The sequence below is a fragment of the Artibeus jamaicensis genome, unplaced genomic scaffold (assembly GCF_021234435.1).
Source record: "Artibeus jamaicensis isolate MK-2021 breed Jamaican fruit bat unplaced genomic scaffold, CSHL_Jam_final contig_465, whole genome shotgun sequence".
NCBI classification, from domain to species: domain Eukaryota; kingdom Metazoa; phylum Chordata; class Mammalia; order Chiroptera; family Phyllostomidae; genus Artibeus; species Artibeus jamaicensis.
The window spans coordinates 18270908-18286234 of NW_026521843.1; the positions used below are offsets into that span (position 1 = coordinate 18270908).

The 15327-nt window shown below is 38.0% G+C and overlaps 1 protein-coding gene across 4 annotated transcripts in view; it reads left to right on the top strand.

The window, feature by feature from the left end:
• Positions 1-15327, top strand: part of SPAST (spastin) — a 51909-nt gene that overhangs the window by 17601 nt on the left and 18981 nt on the right. For 2 of the 4 annotated variants that reach the window (XM_037146593.2, XM_037146592.2), the window contains exons 4-7: positions 6788-6883; positions 9959-10146; positions 10773-10906; positions 11188-11281. In XM_037146593.2, the coding sequence (XP_037002488.2) occupies positions 6788-6883; positions 9959-10146; positions 10773-10906; positions 11188-11281 (512 nt within the window). The remainder of the gene's footprint in view (positions 1-6787; positions 6884-9958; positions 10147-10772; positions 10907-11187; positions 11282-15327) is intronic. The other 2 variants (XM_037146595.2, XM_037146594.2) reach the window with 1 other exon arrangement.

Here is a 15327-nt window from a genome sequence, read left to right on the forward strand (position 1 = left end):
TCCTGTACTGTACTTTACATCCCTGTGGCTTTTCTGTAACTGCTTATTTGTACTTCTTAATCCCCTCACTTCTTCACCCATTCTCCCTCACCCCCTCCCATCTGGCAACTTTCCAGTAACTAACTTCTTTGGGTTTTAAGAGTCTCTCTTTACCTTTAACCTTTGCCCTTTTAATAATGATACATCTTAGAGTGGGCCTCTTTGCATCCATCATAATTGGGCTCTATGCACTTCCTGGGCTTGCATGTCTATATCCTTCACCAAATTAGGGAGGTTTTCTTTCACTATTTTTTCAGATAGATTTCTAATTTCTTGCTCTTCTCCTTCTGGCACCCATGTGAGTCTGTTTATACTAGCCTTATTTTTTTGGATCCTTTTTTCTTCTTGTTCTGTGTGGTTGTTTTTTGCTTCCTTATGTTCCAAGTCATTGATTTGATTCTTTGTTTCATTTACTCCACTCTTGTTTCTCTATAAATTGTTCTTTTTTTAAAATTAAAAAGAATTATTTATCTTTAGGGGGGAAGGGAAGGAGAGAGGGAAAGAAATAGCAATGTATGGTTGCCTCTTGTGCGTCCCCTGCTGGGAACCAGCCTGCAACCCAGGCATGTGCCCTGACTGCACTGAACCCTGATCCTCTGGTTCGCAGGCCCATGCTCAATCCACTGAGCTGTACCAGCCAGGGCTGTAAATTGTTCTTTATTTCAATAATTAGTGTACCCTTCATTTCCGATTGGGTCTTTCTTATGTTGCTGAGGTCCTTACTAAGTTCCTTGAGCATCCTTATAACCAGTGTTTTGAAGTCTGCATCTGATAGATTGCTTATCTTCATTTCATTTAGCTCTCTTTCTGGAGTTTTGATCTGTTCCTACATTTGGGCCATGTTTCCCAAACATGGAAAGCCTCCCTGTGTTTGTTTCTTTTTTTCTTTCCTTTCCTTTCCCTTTCCCTTTCCCTTTCCCTTTCCCTTTCCCTTTCCCTTTCCCTTTCCCTTTCCCTTTCCCTTTCCTTTCTTATGTATTAAGTAGAGCTGTTTGGACTCCTTGTCTTGGTAGTGTGGCCTAATGTAGTAGGTGTCCTGTAGGGTCCAGTGGCACAGCCTTCCCTGTCATCCAAGCTGGGTATTTGAGGTATGCCCTTTGTGTGGGCTGAGTATACCCTCCTCTTGTAGTTGAGCCTTGATTGCTGTTGGCAGGTCAATGGGAGGAATTTACCCAGGAACAGCCAAATCATTGGCTGTGACTTCTTACCACCAATCTCTGCCCTCTGTGGAGATTCAACTGTGCAGGGGCAGAGAGGTGGTGCTCAGACATGATCTGCAACTGTCCACTGGGTGTGTTGGCCCTGTGGCTTCCCAGGTGGTGCAGGCCAAGGTCAGCCCCAACCTGTGTTCTGCCTGGGGCCAACCTGCCTGGGCTATAAAGCAGTCTAAGATGGCTGCTACTTGTGCTGGGCTTGGAGATTCCCAGGCGAAGCTAAGATGTGACTCTAATCTGTCTGCCTATAGGGCTCACAGAAGCCAGCTTTTGCTTGTTTGGTAAGATTTAGGACCCAAGACCAGCCATTGTTATGGAAAAGCAGCTTGAGTGAACCCATGAATTGGGTAGGGTAGAGTCTCTGGATCTCCAAGGTGGGTCAAATAGTGTTAGCCAGGTTAATGGGGCCTCAAATACGACATCAGCCTACCAGCTTTATGGGGGGAGGTCTCAGCAAAGGAACACTGGCCTTTGCCCACTGCAGAGCCAGACACTTCAGTTTCTCCCTCTATACCACTGGTGCCTTTCAAGCTACCACCCCAGTGTAGTAGCTCGGAGGGAGTGAATCTGAGTAGAAGAGTCCGTATGTGGGTTCCACAAGAGGAACTGCTTAGGGCTCCATGGACCTCTTCCACCAACACAATCCCCACTGATTTTCACAGCTGGAAGTTGTGAGGACTTGTCTTCCTGGCACTGGAATCCTGGGCTGGGGGCCTGGTGTGAGGTTGTGACTCCTCATCCTATATATGATATCCCTCCCGAATTTTTATCCATGTGGGTGTGAGGCCAGCCCATCCAGAGTCCACAACCTCCTGTCAGTCTGTATGGATGTAGTTTCTTCAGTTCTGTAGTTACCAGACTGCCATTCAACTTGATTTCTGGTGTTCCTGAATGATGGTGGTTCTGTATTTTAGTTGAAATTTTGATGTTGTGCCAAGAGGTAAGCCATGTCTGCCTACAGCATCATTTGACTGGATGCCTCAAAAGATGCTACTTTTAAAAATATGGAGTGGAATTGAATACATCAACATATTCCTGTTTTCTGAGAACTCAGTCTGGGATTATATGCATCAATGACAGTAAAAAGGAGCTGTGCACAAGTGCACAGTAGAGCCTATTTGTGTATTATGTGCTGGTTAAGAAATGGAGTGTTTTGGAGGTGGGGTGCCCAATAGGTATCTAATTAGAGTAGAGAATGCTACTGGGAGTCCCCCAGACAGTCGAATTTGAGAGGATGTGGTCTCTTTGATAAAGTTGGAAACAGTTCATATATATTATACATAGTACTCCCCTTTGTCCACAGGTGACACCTGAAACTGCAGATTTTACTGAACCCTACGTATACTATTTTTTCCTATGTGTACATGCTTATATACATGGTGGCATGAGGTTACCCTATTTTTCCTACCTAAATGTGGCTTTGTTCAGTGTTCATTTATTAAGTTTATTAAGTTTATTCATTTATTCAGTTACCTCTCTACCCGGTAAAATGCCAAAGGATAAACTGAATTTATTAACTCAGCAAATATTTTTTGGGTGATTACCATGTCCTAGGCATTTAGGATAATAGATAAGGATCCCTCCTTCAGAGTTCATATTGCAGCAGGGAGAGACTAACATTGGCAATAAACATAAAAATAAATAAATTATACCCTATGTTAGAAGGTGGTAAATATGTGGAAAAAAGAAAAAGTAAAACATAATAAAGGGGGATTAGGAGTGGATGAGAGATGGTTTGGATTGTTAGTTTCAAATAGAATGGTCAGGATCTGCCTCTTTGAGAAGCTGACATGAGTTAGCCATGCAGGTATTGCAAAAAGAAAGGCCCAGAGAGACATAAGAACCAATGCAAAGTCTTAAGACAACATACTTGATGTATTTAGGGGAGCAAAGAGTCCAATGTGCCCCAGCAAGGAGAGAGTCGTAAACTGGAGGTCAGAAAACTAATTGGAGTGGCAGTTTTCAACGGCACACAGGGGCTTGTAAGCCACCATGACGATTTGAGCTTTTATTACCTGTGAAGTGGGGAGCAGTTACAAGGATTTTAAGGAAAGGACATAATCTGACTTAAATTTTAAAAGGGTCACTCTTGTTATACTATGTTGCATAAGGGAGAACAAGGAGAACCACTATTGTAGTACAGGAGGAGAAAAATGATAGAGGCTTAGACTGGGTGGTATCAGAAGTAGTAAATGAGTGGTTGGATATTGATTACATTCGAATGTTGAACAGATTTACTGATGCATTAGATAAAATGTTCCTCTCTTTAAGGCTCTCATGACGTAATGGGGGAGGCAGATACACATATATAAATGATGTCACTACATGATGGGATATACAGATATTATGTCCCTACATGTAGGGGTGGGGAAATCGGTATCTAAGAAATCTTTCTGCCATTGCTGGTGTGGCTCAGTGGATTGAGTGCTGGCCTGCAAACCAAAAGGTTGCTGGTTCAGTTCCCAGTCAGGCTCAGGCCAGGTCCCCGGTTGGGGTCATGTGAGAGGCAACCAACCAATGCATCTCTCACATATCAATGTTTTTCTCTTTCTCCCTCCCTTCCCCTCTCTCTAAAAGTAACTAAATAAAATTTTGCTTTTTAATCTTTCTTGAAGAAGTGAAGCCTGAAGTGGGGATTTCAAAAGATGAATAAAAGTTTTTAAAAAATGTTTGAGAAAAAGATGGTTCAGGAAGAAATAACAGCATGAACAGAGACCCAGGAGCAAGAAGCAGTACAGAGAGGAGGGGAGGGTGCTGGTAGAGATGTGAATTTTGGGTTGCGTGGATGGCCTTGGTTGTCAGGTAAAGGACCTTGAGCCCTGCTCTAGGGCAGTGGGAAGCTGCTAAAGGGTTTTGCGCGGAACAATTATGTGGTAAGATTTTCCTTTCAAGTAAGTTACTTATTGTATGGGGATTGCATGTGAGAGGATCAGGAAGCAAGGTGACTGTTTTAAGTTATTGGTTACACAATGTTTAGTCATTCTAAAAAGAATTTTTAAAGTCAGTTTACATTCTTTAACAAAAATGAATAGGAGCAGGGTCACATTAGCCACGTACTGCTACTATGTATGTGTTTCCATGCAAGTAAAACTAAACCCTACACATTGAAAAAACAAGTTCTGTGGCTTTTATTCCTAGTTATTACTTATCAAAACTTGAGGATTTACTTTCTGTTTATTTTTATTGTATAATGAATGTTTAGGTGAACTTTTGTTACATTGCATTGAAGAGAGTGTTAATTGATAAAAAAGACATTTACAAATCAGTGTTTTTTTCTGATTTATATCTTTTGCCAACACAAATGGTTTATTTCTCAGTATGGTGATTTGAACAGTATTATCATGGAGAAAAATCAGATGACCTACCTGTTAACTAACAACAAGAAAAAAAAGCCCAGCTCCAGGGTATATTGTATCAGCCAGTTCTAGGACACAAAAGCTGTGCAGTACTTTGTGCTTTGTGCAAAAAGGGTAGCTGCTATTTAACCTGTCCCAAAGGCATGTGTGGTGTACCATAAAGCCAGCATGGCGCCTGCTTGTCTGACCTTAGAAATGGAAGTTTAGGAGAGTTAGTATAGACGTGCTATATTTTTGCATGCATTCATTGACTTTCTAGTATTGACCTTCTAGAATCAGTTATGATAACTTGGAATGTTTCAACAAAATTATGTAACATTGAGCTCCTATTGTGAATGAGGCATATGAGTCCCTATTGTGAGTAGGGACTTTATGTATATTATTTTATTTAATCCTTGAGAGCCTCAGAAAAGCTGAAAGCCAGTTCATGCTGGTGAGTAAGCAGTGGAGCAGGGTGTTTGTCAACTAGCAGTGTGGATTGACTTGGGAGGGAAGGAGTGCAGCAGTGACATAGAGAGAGAGGCAAGGAATTTCAAGCTGCTACCCGCTTAGGCTTCTGGTGCTAGATTTGAAAGCCTGGATCATGAGAAAATTTGTTGTTATTTGAAGTAGGGATGGGGTCGAAATAATCTTTTTCAATTTTTGGTTAATTTTAGACACATGCCACAAAATTTTAGAAGCTTAAGTATGACAGGCCATCATTTCATGCTATGCCGCAGCCACTCATGTCCCTTCCCCAGAGGCAGCTTCTGTCACCACATTCTCTGGGTTATTTTTAGAGATAATCTTCATGTACTGTAGTAGTCACCCCTTACCCATGGTTTTGCTTTCTGTAGTTTGTTACCCGCTGTCAACTTCAGCCTGAAAATATTAAATGGACAATTCCAGAAATAAGCAGTGCATAATTAAATTGCATGCTGCTTTGACTGACATGATAAACTCACATTTTCTTGCTCCATCCCACCTGGGTAAAGAATCATCCCAGTGTCCAGAGTATCTACACTGTGTATGCCACCTGCCTGTTGGTCACTTAGTAGCCATCTTAGACAAAGGGAGACAAATCGGAGACAAAGGGAGAGACCACATTCACATAACTTTTACTACAGTATATTATAATTGCTCTGTTTCATCAGTTTACTGTTGTTGATCTGTGGCTGTGCCCAGTTTATAAATTAAACTATTATAGACTTGTATGTGTAGGAAAAAAATACGTACTATCTGTGGTTTCAGGGGCCCACTGGAGGTCTTGGAACATCTCTGCTGCAAATAACGTGGGACAGGTGTGCACGAATAAGTTGTAGGGTGTTGCACACACAGGTCTGAAGCACGCTTCTTCCCTTCTGCTTTATTGCCTTTGTTTCTTGCTTGACATATATTAAGGTAGCTGAATATGGCACTTCTTATACACTCCTTATGGTTTCCTTTTGTGTCATTTTAAGTGCTGTCCTTCTTTCTCGAAATGTCCTTTTACCTTTTTAAATCATAGCCAACTAATAGCACACTTTTTCTGTAGAGCCTTTTTAATGTTCCCTTTCTTTTGTGCTATACAGTCTTTTTAAAAAATTTGTGTTGTAAGTTGCCAATTGTATTTAATAAGTATCTGGATGATAGAGACCAATATTCATTATTTTTTAAATATTTTATTTATTCATCTTTAGAGGGGGAAGGGAAGGAGAGAGGGAGAGAAACATCAATGTGTGGTTGCCTTTTATGTATTCCCTGCTGGGAACTGGCCTGCAACCCAGGCATGTGCCCTGACTGGGAATTGAACTGCAGTCTCTTGGTTCGCAGGCCCGTGCTCAATCCACTGAGCTTACACCAGCCAGGGCCCGATATTCATTTTTTTAATCTTCACGCTCTTTCTACACAATGACTTAGACATACTAGATATTTAGAAAATATTTGCTGGTGATAATAGTGATATGGAGCTATCTCCAGTTACAAACCTAAGACATGTTTCTGACATAGTCATTCATTTATTAATTTCTGTTGCTATTTTAATGTCTGAGTTTTTACTAATTACACTTTTAAGAGAGTTTTATATAAATGCAAAACTATCATATAACAACCTGGTAACAACTTGAGTCATTTTTTATCTTCACATATACCTTTTTATTTCATTATGTATATTTTTCTTTTTGTTTATTTTGTTCTTTCTTACCCTCCTCTGTTGCATAGAGAAGCTGCAACCAGTTTTGCAATTTTCCAAGTCACAAACAGACGTCTATAATGACAGTACTAACTTGACATGCCGCAATGGACATCTCCCGTCAGGTGGGTTTAGGTGAACTAATATGTGAAATAATAAAGCTTGCATGCAAAGTCAAGTCCCACTTAACCTAATTGTGTTGGTTTGATATTACAATGATAGTTTTGCTTGGTTTTCGTTTGTGCAGGGTAATGTTGACCTGACGACAGTATTCCTATCATTAAGCACATAAACATGTAACAAATAAGGTATAGCCTTGTTCAGCATGCTTTATATGCATATTTTGCAAGCTCAGACTTTTGAAATTATAAAATTCAAAGGCTCATTTTTCATTTTTCTGTATTCTTTTGTTTCTATTGTATTTTCAGCTTTTGTATTTTTTAATGGATAGCTAAGTAGTCTTTTTTAAGAGGAATTTTCATTTTTTTGTTATGTATCAATTTTCATTGCATATCAATTTTCCTGTGTACTGTACACGAATGTTTTATCATAGTACCTGTAAGAAAAAACTCGAACCTGAGTTCACATAGTGAGGAGAAACATTAGAATTCTATTACTTACTATAGGTTAAATTTGTTTTCCATGAACTTTTGGGTATGAACTCACAGAACGTTGAATATTTTTTTGTTTTGTTTGGGTGGGGAGAATCTTTATTTCCTAGGGTCTCTGACATCTCAGCCATTTTTATTGGTGACATTTTCAGCATTTGTTTTATGTCCAGGGCTTAAATTTTATTGATGTATTACATTGCTTAAATTGTAGCCCAAAAAACAAACAAAAAATCTTAGATTATAAGACCACTGCTTTCTTTATTCATATTTTACGAAACTTTTAAGATTTCAGTAGAGAAGAACTAGTTCAAATGGATTTCCATGGATGAAAGGGGCAGTTGGTCATTAATGAAATCTTTCCATGTGGCTTCAACTATCCCTTAAAAGAGTTCTCACTGAGGTTTGGTCTTCCAGAACAGAGTCCCACATCAGTAGCTATATGCCTTTTCTCATTTCTTCCTGTACCTGACTTAAAATACCATTTCAGGCTGTGGTGAGGCAGCAGACTGCGTGGGCAGGGCCGGCTGAACAGGAAACAGACTCAGAGCTCACTGTGAACTATGGCAGTTGCCATAATGGAAGAAACTCCCAGTCTCACACGCTGGAAAGTGGGCTAGAGAAGAGCAGGCAACCTGCATTGTTCCCTCTCTGGCCCCTCCCCCACAGGCAGTGCTGCCAACCGCTTAGAGGGTGGCCCTGCCCTGGTGAATACCTAAGACGCGCCCCCTTACAATTTAACAGGTGCGCCAAGACAAAGAAATATGGCCCAAATGAAAGAACAGAACAAAACTTTAGAAAGAGAGCTAAATGATGAGGAGATAGCCAACCTATCAGATGGAGAATTTAAAGCCCTGGTAATCACAATGCTCGCAGAACTGATTGAGCTTGGTCAAAAGATGAAAAAAACAAATGAAAAATACCCAAAATGAAATAAAGCAAAAATATTCAGGGAACCAACAGTGACAGGAAGGAGACCAGGACTTAAGGCAACCATTTGGAACAAAAGGGAAAAATAAACATCCAACTGGAACAAAATGAAAAAACAAGAGTTCAAAAAAGTGAAGAGAGACTTATGAACCTCTCTGACAACCTGAAATGTTCCAGTGTTCGAATTATAGAGGTGCCAGAAAGAGAACAACAGCAGCAAGAACTTGAAAACTTATCTGAACAAAAATCAAGGAAAACTTCTGCAATCTGGCAGAGGAAATAGACTTCCAGGAAGCCCAGAGAGTCCCAAAGAAGTTGGACCCAAAGAGGAACACATCAAGGCACATCATCCTTAAGTTACCCAAGATTAAAGATAAGGAGAAAATCTTAAAAGCAGCCAGAGAGAAGGAGACAGTTACCTCCAAAGGAGTTCCCATAAGACTGTCAGCTGATTTCACAAAAGAAACCTTGCAAGCAAGAAGGGGGTGGAAAAAAATAATTGAAGTCACCAAAGGCAAGAACCTACATCTAAGATTACTGTATCCAGCAAAATTATAATTTAGAATAGAAGGGCAGATAAGTGCTTCCCAGATAAGGTCACGTTAAAAGAATTCATCATCACCAAGCCCTTGTTATATGAAATATTAAAGGGATTTATCTAAGAAAAATCAAAACTATGAACAGTAAAATGACAACAAACTCACAACTATGAACAATTGAGCCCAAAAAACAAAACAAAAGAACCCCCACAAAGCAAACAACTAGAACGGGAACAGAATCACAGAAATGGAGATCATATGGAGGGCTATCAGTGGGGAGTGACAGAGGAGAAAATGAGGGAAATGGTGGAGGGAATAGGAGGCATAAATGGTAGGTGCAAAATAGACGGGGAGGTTAAGAATAGTATAGGAAATGGAGAAGCTAAAGAACTTATGTGTATGACCTGTGGATATCAACTAAGGGCAATGGAGGGGAATGCTGGTGGGAGGAGTGTGCAGGGCAGAGGGGAATAAAGGAGAGAAGGAAATATGACAACTATAATTGCATAATCAGTAAAATATACTTAAAAATAAACGAAGTCAATAAGCAAAAAAAAAACCCTAGGTATATTAGGTAATCTTTTAGACTATTGAAGGTGTTCTATACATAATTATTTACATTTATAAAATAAGCACATAAAACACTTGGCTTATTAAAAAACACATCTTTATACCTTGTACATTAAAAAGAACCTCTTTTGGTGGGCACACACTGTGGACTTTCAAGGTAATGTAATGCTGTTCTTTCTACTCTGTACAACCTCTCCCTGATGCCTATACTATATATTTTTTCTTATATGTTTGGCAACTTTATTCGCTTGGTAACTCTGTTATATCTTCCTCCTGCCCACAAATAAAGCTTCTCTTACTACAAATAAATATTATTTATAAGAAAATAAAAGTATACATGAGGAAAAGGAGAAAAACAAAATAATCCTGATTTCATCCACCCATGGAGAACCTTTATGAACATCCTAATATATATTCTGATTGAATTCTTGTTTTGAAATACTGCTGGTTAAAAAAACTAGCTTAGTTTTGCAAATTCGTGCTGGCCTTTATTATTACTTTTATAATATTTAACCACAATTTTCTAAACATGATATTACTGTTTTCTTCATAGAAAGTGGAGCAGTTCCAAAAAGAAAAGATCCCTTATCACACACTAGTAACTCACTGCCTCGTCCAAAAACCGTTTTGAAAGCCGGCTCCACAGGTCTTTCAGGCCACCACAGAGCACCCAGTTGCAGCGGTTTATCCATGGTGTCTGGAGTGAGACAAGGGCCTGGTCCCGCAGCTGCCACTCATAAGGTATTTGGAGACAGAATTTAATTGCTGTGCTTTTGCAAATAGAAAACTGACCATGATGTGCTTGCTTCAAGTTTATTACAAATACTTTATAATACCTTAAAGAATTGATACGTTCCCACAAAGTTGAATGTAAATTTTCTTTTCTAAAATATCTTTAAGGGGAACTTGCTATTAAAAAGCAAATTTTATTTTACCTCCTTTTGGACCTTAATTAGGCTTTATAGTGAGTTTGCATATTCAGTTTTACATAATGCTATATAATTCATTTTAAAGTGGTTATTTTAATTATTTAAACCTACGTAAATGTTTTGCAACATTATAAACACACTTAGACTTTTGTTACAATTCTAACAAGTATCAAAATTATATGACTTCATTGTCATAGAGCCTTTTTATTTTATAGTGACTGAATCTCTCTAGATAAAATCCTCTGTGAAACCACTTCATGCCAAATGTCATTCTGTAGTGCATACCATTTTACCTTGGAGTAATAAACATTTACCATTTTTTTTACATATTTTTCTTATTTTTAAACCTTTAACTCAATATACTTTAAAGTTAATTAGCTTGTGAAAAGTGTAAATGTTAGGTTTTATTTTCACATTAAAATTTTTATGTCCTTTAAGAGTACACCAAAAACAAATAGAACAAATAAACCTTCTACTCCTACAACTGCTACTCGAAAAAAGAAAGACCTGAAGAATTTTAGGAATGTGGACAGCAACCTTGCGAACCTTATAATGAATGAAATTGTGGACAAGTAAGTTTTGTCATCTAAAGTGTTTTATTTTACAGTTTTAATTTTGAATTTTATTTATAAAATATGAGTGAAATAGGTAATAAAAATACCTTCTCTAATTTACATATTTAATTTTTATGATGGTTTTTAATTTCTATAAATGTAGAAAATCATCGCTTTACTGATTTAACCATAGGTACAAGTTAACATGAAAAGGACCATGTTTCAAAGAGCTTAGGCTTTATTGTATAATAACCGAAGCATATTTCTGTTGTGGAGATAACTGAAATTCTGTTTCTTAGTGGAACAGCTGTTAAATTTGATGATATAGCTGGTCAAGAGTTGGCGAAACAAGCACTACAAGAAATTGTCATCCTTCCTTCTCTGAGGCCTGAGGTAAGAACTGTATATTCTCATTTTCCTATATCATCATCCATTACTGAGACTGTAGCAGCAGTAAAGAGGTGTTTCCGCTATGCTAGAATAATTCATGTAACATAATCTACATAATTCAGTAGATTTAATGTCTCATTTTGTTTTTTAAGGAAAAAAACATAGCGTTTGCAGTTGACCGGTAATTAGAAGTGAATGGCTATATGGATTCCTAATTCCCAACCCATTTTTAACATGTATAGGAGAAATAGGTAACAGGGTAAGAGGGATTTTAAATGAAAAGACAGAACTCTGACCTATGTGGCTTAGTTGCTTAGGTGTCATTCCAGAAAGTGAAAGGTTACTGGTTCAATTCCTGGTGAGGGCACATGCCTAGATTGCAGGTTCAGTCCCTGGTCAGGGCACGCACAAGAGGCAACAGATCAATTCTCTCCTTCTCTTTCTCCATCCCTCCCCATCTCTATAAAATAAATAAATAAATAATTTTAAAAAAATTAAAAGCATCTAACTGAAATTAGAATGGTAGTTGCTAAGGGCTTAGAAGTAGGGGAAATGAGATGTTTGTCAAGGGTATAAGCTTTCAGTTGTAACATGAGTAAGTTCTAGGGATCTAAATTTCAGCATGGTGACTCATCAATATTGTATATTTGGAAGTCACTGTAAGAGTAGAGCTTTAATTTTCTCAGCATAACAACAACAAAATGATAAATATGTGAGGTAAAGGATGTATTAACTTTATTGTGATAAACATTTTGCAATATATGTGTATATCAAATCATCACATCATATACCTTAAACTTATGCAATGTTATGTAGAATATATCTCAATAAAGCTGGAAAGAGATTAAAAACCAAAAGAGGTACAGTATTTCACACAACATGTCATTGACAAAAGAACAAATAGCTCAATAGAAAAGAATAGAGAACACAGAAATAGGCCCACAGAAACACTGTCAAATTATTTTTGACAGAGGAGCAAAGACAATTCAATGGAGAAGAGATAGCCTTTTCAACAAATGGTTCTGGAGCAGGTAGAGATACACATGTGAAACAGTGAATCTAGACACACACTTTACACTTTGCACAAAAATTAATTCAAAATTGGTGACAGACCTAAATATAAGAAGCAAACTAAACTATAATAACCCAAGGAGATGATATAGGAGAAAATTTAGGTGATCTTTGGTTTGAGGATGACTTACTAGATACAACACTAAAGGCATGATCCTTGAAAGAAAAACTGCTAAGTTGAACTTCATTAAAATTGAAAATTTCTCTGAAAAGACATTGTTAAAGAATGAAAAGACAAATCACAAACTGGGAGAGAATCTTTGCCAAACACATTATGTGACAAAAGACTGGAATCCAAAATAGGCAAGGAACTTTTAAGACTCAACAGTAAGAAAACAAATAACCCAGTTAAAAATTTTGGAGTCATTTGGCCTTGGCTGGTGTGGCTCAGTGGATTGAGTGCCAACCTGCAAACCACAGGGTCACCTGTTCTCTTCCCAGTCGGCACATGCCTGGGATGCAGGCCAGGTGCCCAGTTGGTGGTGCACAAGAGGCAACCACACATTGATGTTTCTCTCCCTCTCTTTTTCCCTCCCTTCCTCTCTCTCTAAAAATAAATAAATAAATCATAAAAATTTTGGACTTATTTGTGTAAATACTAAGGAGCATGATTGCTAGATAATATAATAAGAGTATGTTTATTTTGTAAGAAAGTGCAAAAGTGTCTTCCAATGTGGCTGTGTCATTTTGCTTTTCACCAACAATGAATGAGTACCTGTCACTCCACATCACCAGCATTTGGTGGTGTTAATGTTATGGATATTAGCCATTCTATTAAGTGGGTAGTAGAATCTTATTATTGTTTAACTTGAAATCCTTTAATGACAAATGATATTGAGTATTTTTTCATTTTTTCTTTACTTTTTAACACTCATTTTGCTCAGTTTTATTGTAACACTCATCCATGTGCAGCTATAGTCTATCCTTTTTCACTGCAGTATAATTCAATGTATGCTTATACTGTATTACAATATATTCATCCATTCTTCTGTTGAGGGACATGTGGGGTGCTTTTCCACTTCATGCTTGTTATCATCGTTCATGTATATATATAACTCAGGTTGCACAAGTACAGAGTTTTTCTAGGATAGATACATAAAAACTGCTATGACTTAGATCATGTACATTTGCTTTTTTGTACATAAAGCCAAACTATTTTCCAGAGTACTCGTATCATTTATAGTCCCATCAGCCACTTATGAGAGTTTACATTCCTTCACATTTTTACCAAGAATTACTATAGTCAGGAAAAAATTTTTTCCAAATAATCGTATTGGTTGTGGTTTTAAATTTGCATTTTCCTGGTAACAAGAGTGTTTTTTCATGTATTGACCATTTCATTTGTGAAATTCCTGTTTGTGTTCATTTTTCTATTAGATTGTCTTTTTGTAAAATATATTTTATTGATTATGCTATTACAGTTGTCTCAAATTTTCCCCCTTCACCCCCCTCTGCCTGGTACCCTTTTCCCTCCAGCAGTCCCCCCCTTTAGTTTATGTCCATGGGTCATGCATATGAGTTCTTTGGCTTCTTCATTTACTATACTATTCTTAACATTCCCTTGTCTACTTTGTACCTACCAATTACGTTTTTTAATCCCTGCACCTTTTCCCTCATTTTCCCTTTTCACCCTCCCAGTTGATAACCCTCCATGTGATTTCCATATCCATGATTCTCTTCCAGTTCTAGTGGTTTACTTAGTTTGTTTTTAATAGATTCAGTTGTTGATAGTTGTGAATTTGTTGCCCTTTTAATGTTCATAGTTTTGATCTTAAATAAGGTCCTTTAATATTATGTGTAATAATAGGTTGGTGATGATGAACTCCTTTAGCTTTACCTTGTCTGGAAAGCATTTTATCTGCCTTTTTGTTCTAAATGATAGCTTTGCTGGATAGAGTCATTAGGTTGTAGGTCCTTGCTTTTCATCACTTTGACTACTTCTACCAGTCCCTTCTAGCCTGCAAAGTTTCTTTAGAGAAATCAACTGACAGTCTTACAAGAACTCCTTTGTATGTAACTCTGCTTTTCTCTTGCTGCTTTTAACATTGTCTCTTTGTCTTTAACCTCTGGCATTTTAATTATGATGTGTCTTGGTGTGGTCCTCTTTGGGTCCAACTTGTGTGGGACTCTGCTTCCTGGTCTTGTATGTCTATTTCCTTCTCCAAATCAGGGAATTTTTCTTTCATTATTTTTTAAAATAAGTTTTCAATTTCTTGCTCTTCCTCTTCTCATTCTGGCATCCCTGTGAGTCAAATGTTGGAACATTTAAAGTTGTCCCAGAGGTTCCTAAGGCTATCCTCATTTTTTTTTAATTCTTTTTTTTTCTTGCTGTTCTGTTCAAATGTTTTTTCCTTCTTTGTGTTTCAAATCATTGATTTGATTCTCAGCTTCCTCCTCTCCACTTTTGTTTCCCTGTAGATTTTTCTTTATTTCACTTAAGTGTAACCTTAATTTCTTCCCCTATGTTTTTGCTATACTCAGTGAGTTCTTTGAGCATCCTGATAATCAGTGTTTTGAACTCTGCATCTGGTAGGTTGGTTATCTCTGTGTCATTTAGGTCTTTTTCTGGGGTTTTGTTCTGTTTTTTTTTTTTCATTTGGGCCATATTTCTTTGTCTCCTCAATTCAGCAGCCTCCCTGTGTTTGTTTCTGTGTATTAGGTAGAGCTGCTATGACTCCCTGTAAAAGGAACCTGTAAATCGTGGGGGGGCAGAGCCTTAGATCATTGCTAGGGCGGGGCAACCTGCTTCACTGCTTTGTGGCTCTGTGTGAGACAAGGGCTTGGAGGGGAGACATTGCCTCTCTCTGGCTTCTAGAGGTTTGCTCATCACTTGCCTCATTTCCATTCATTTCACCCACTTCCTCTATGTGACCGGTGCCTTTCCAGCTGTTGCCCTGAAAGTGAATCCCACAGTGTGTAGGTTTGCCTACGTTCTAAGTCCATGCCAGCCCTGTCAATGAACTCTCCTGATAATCTGG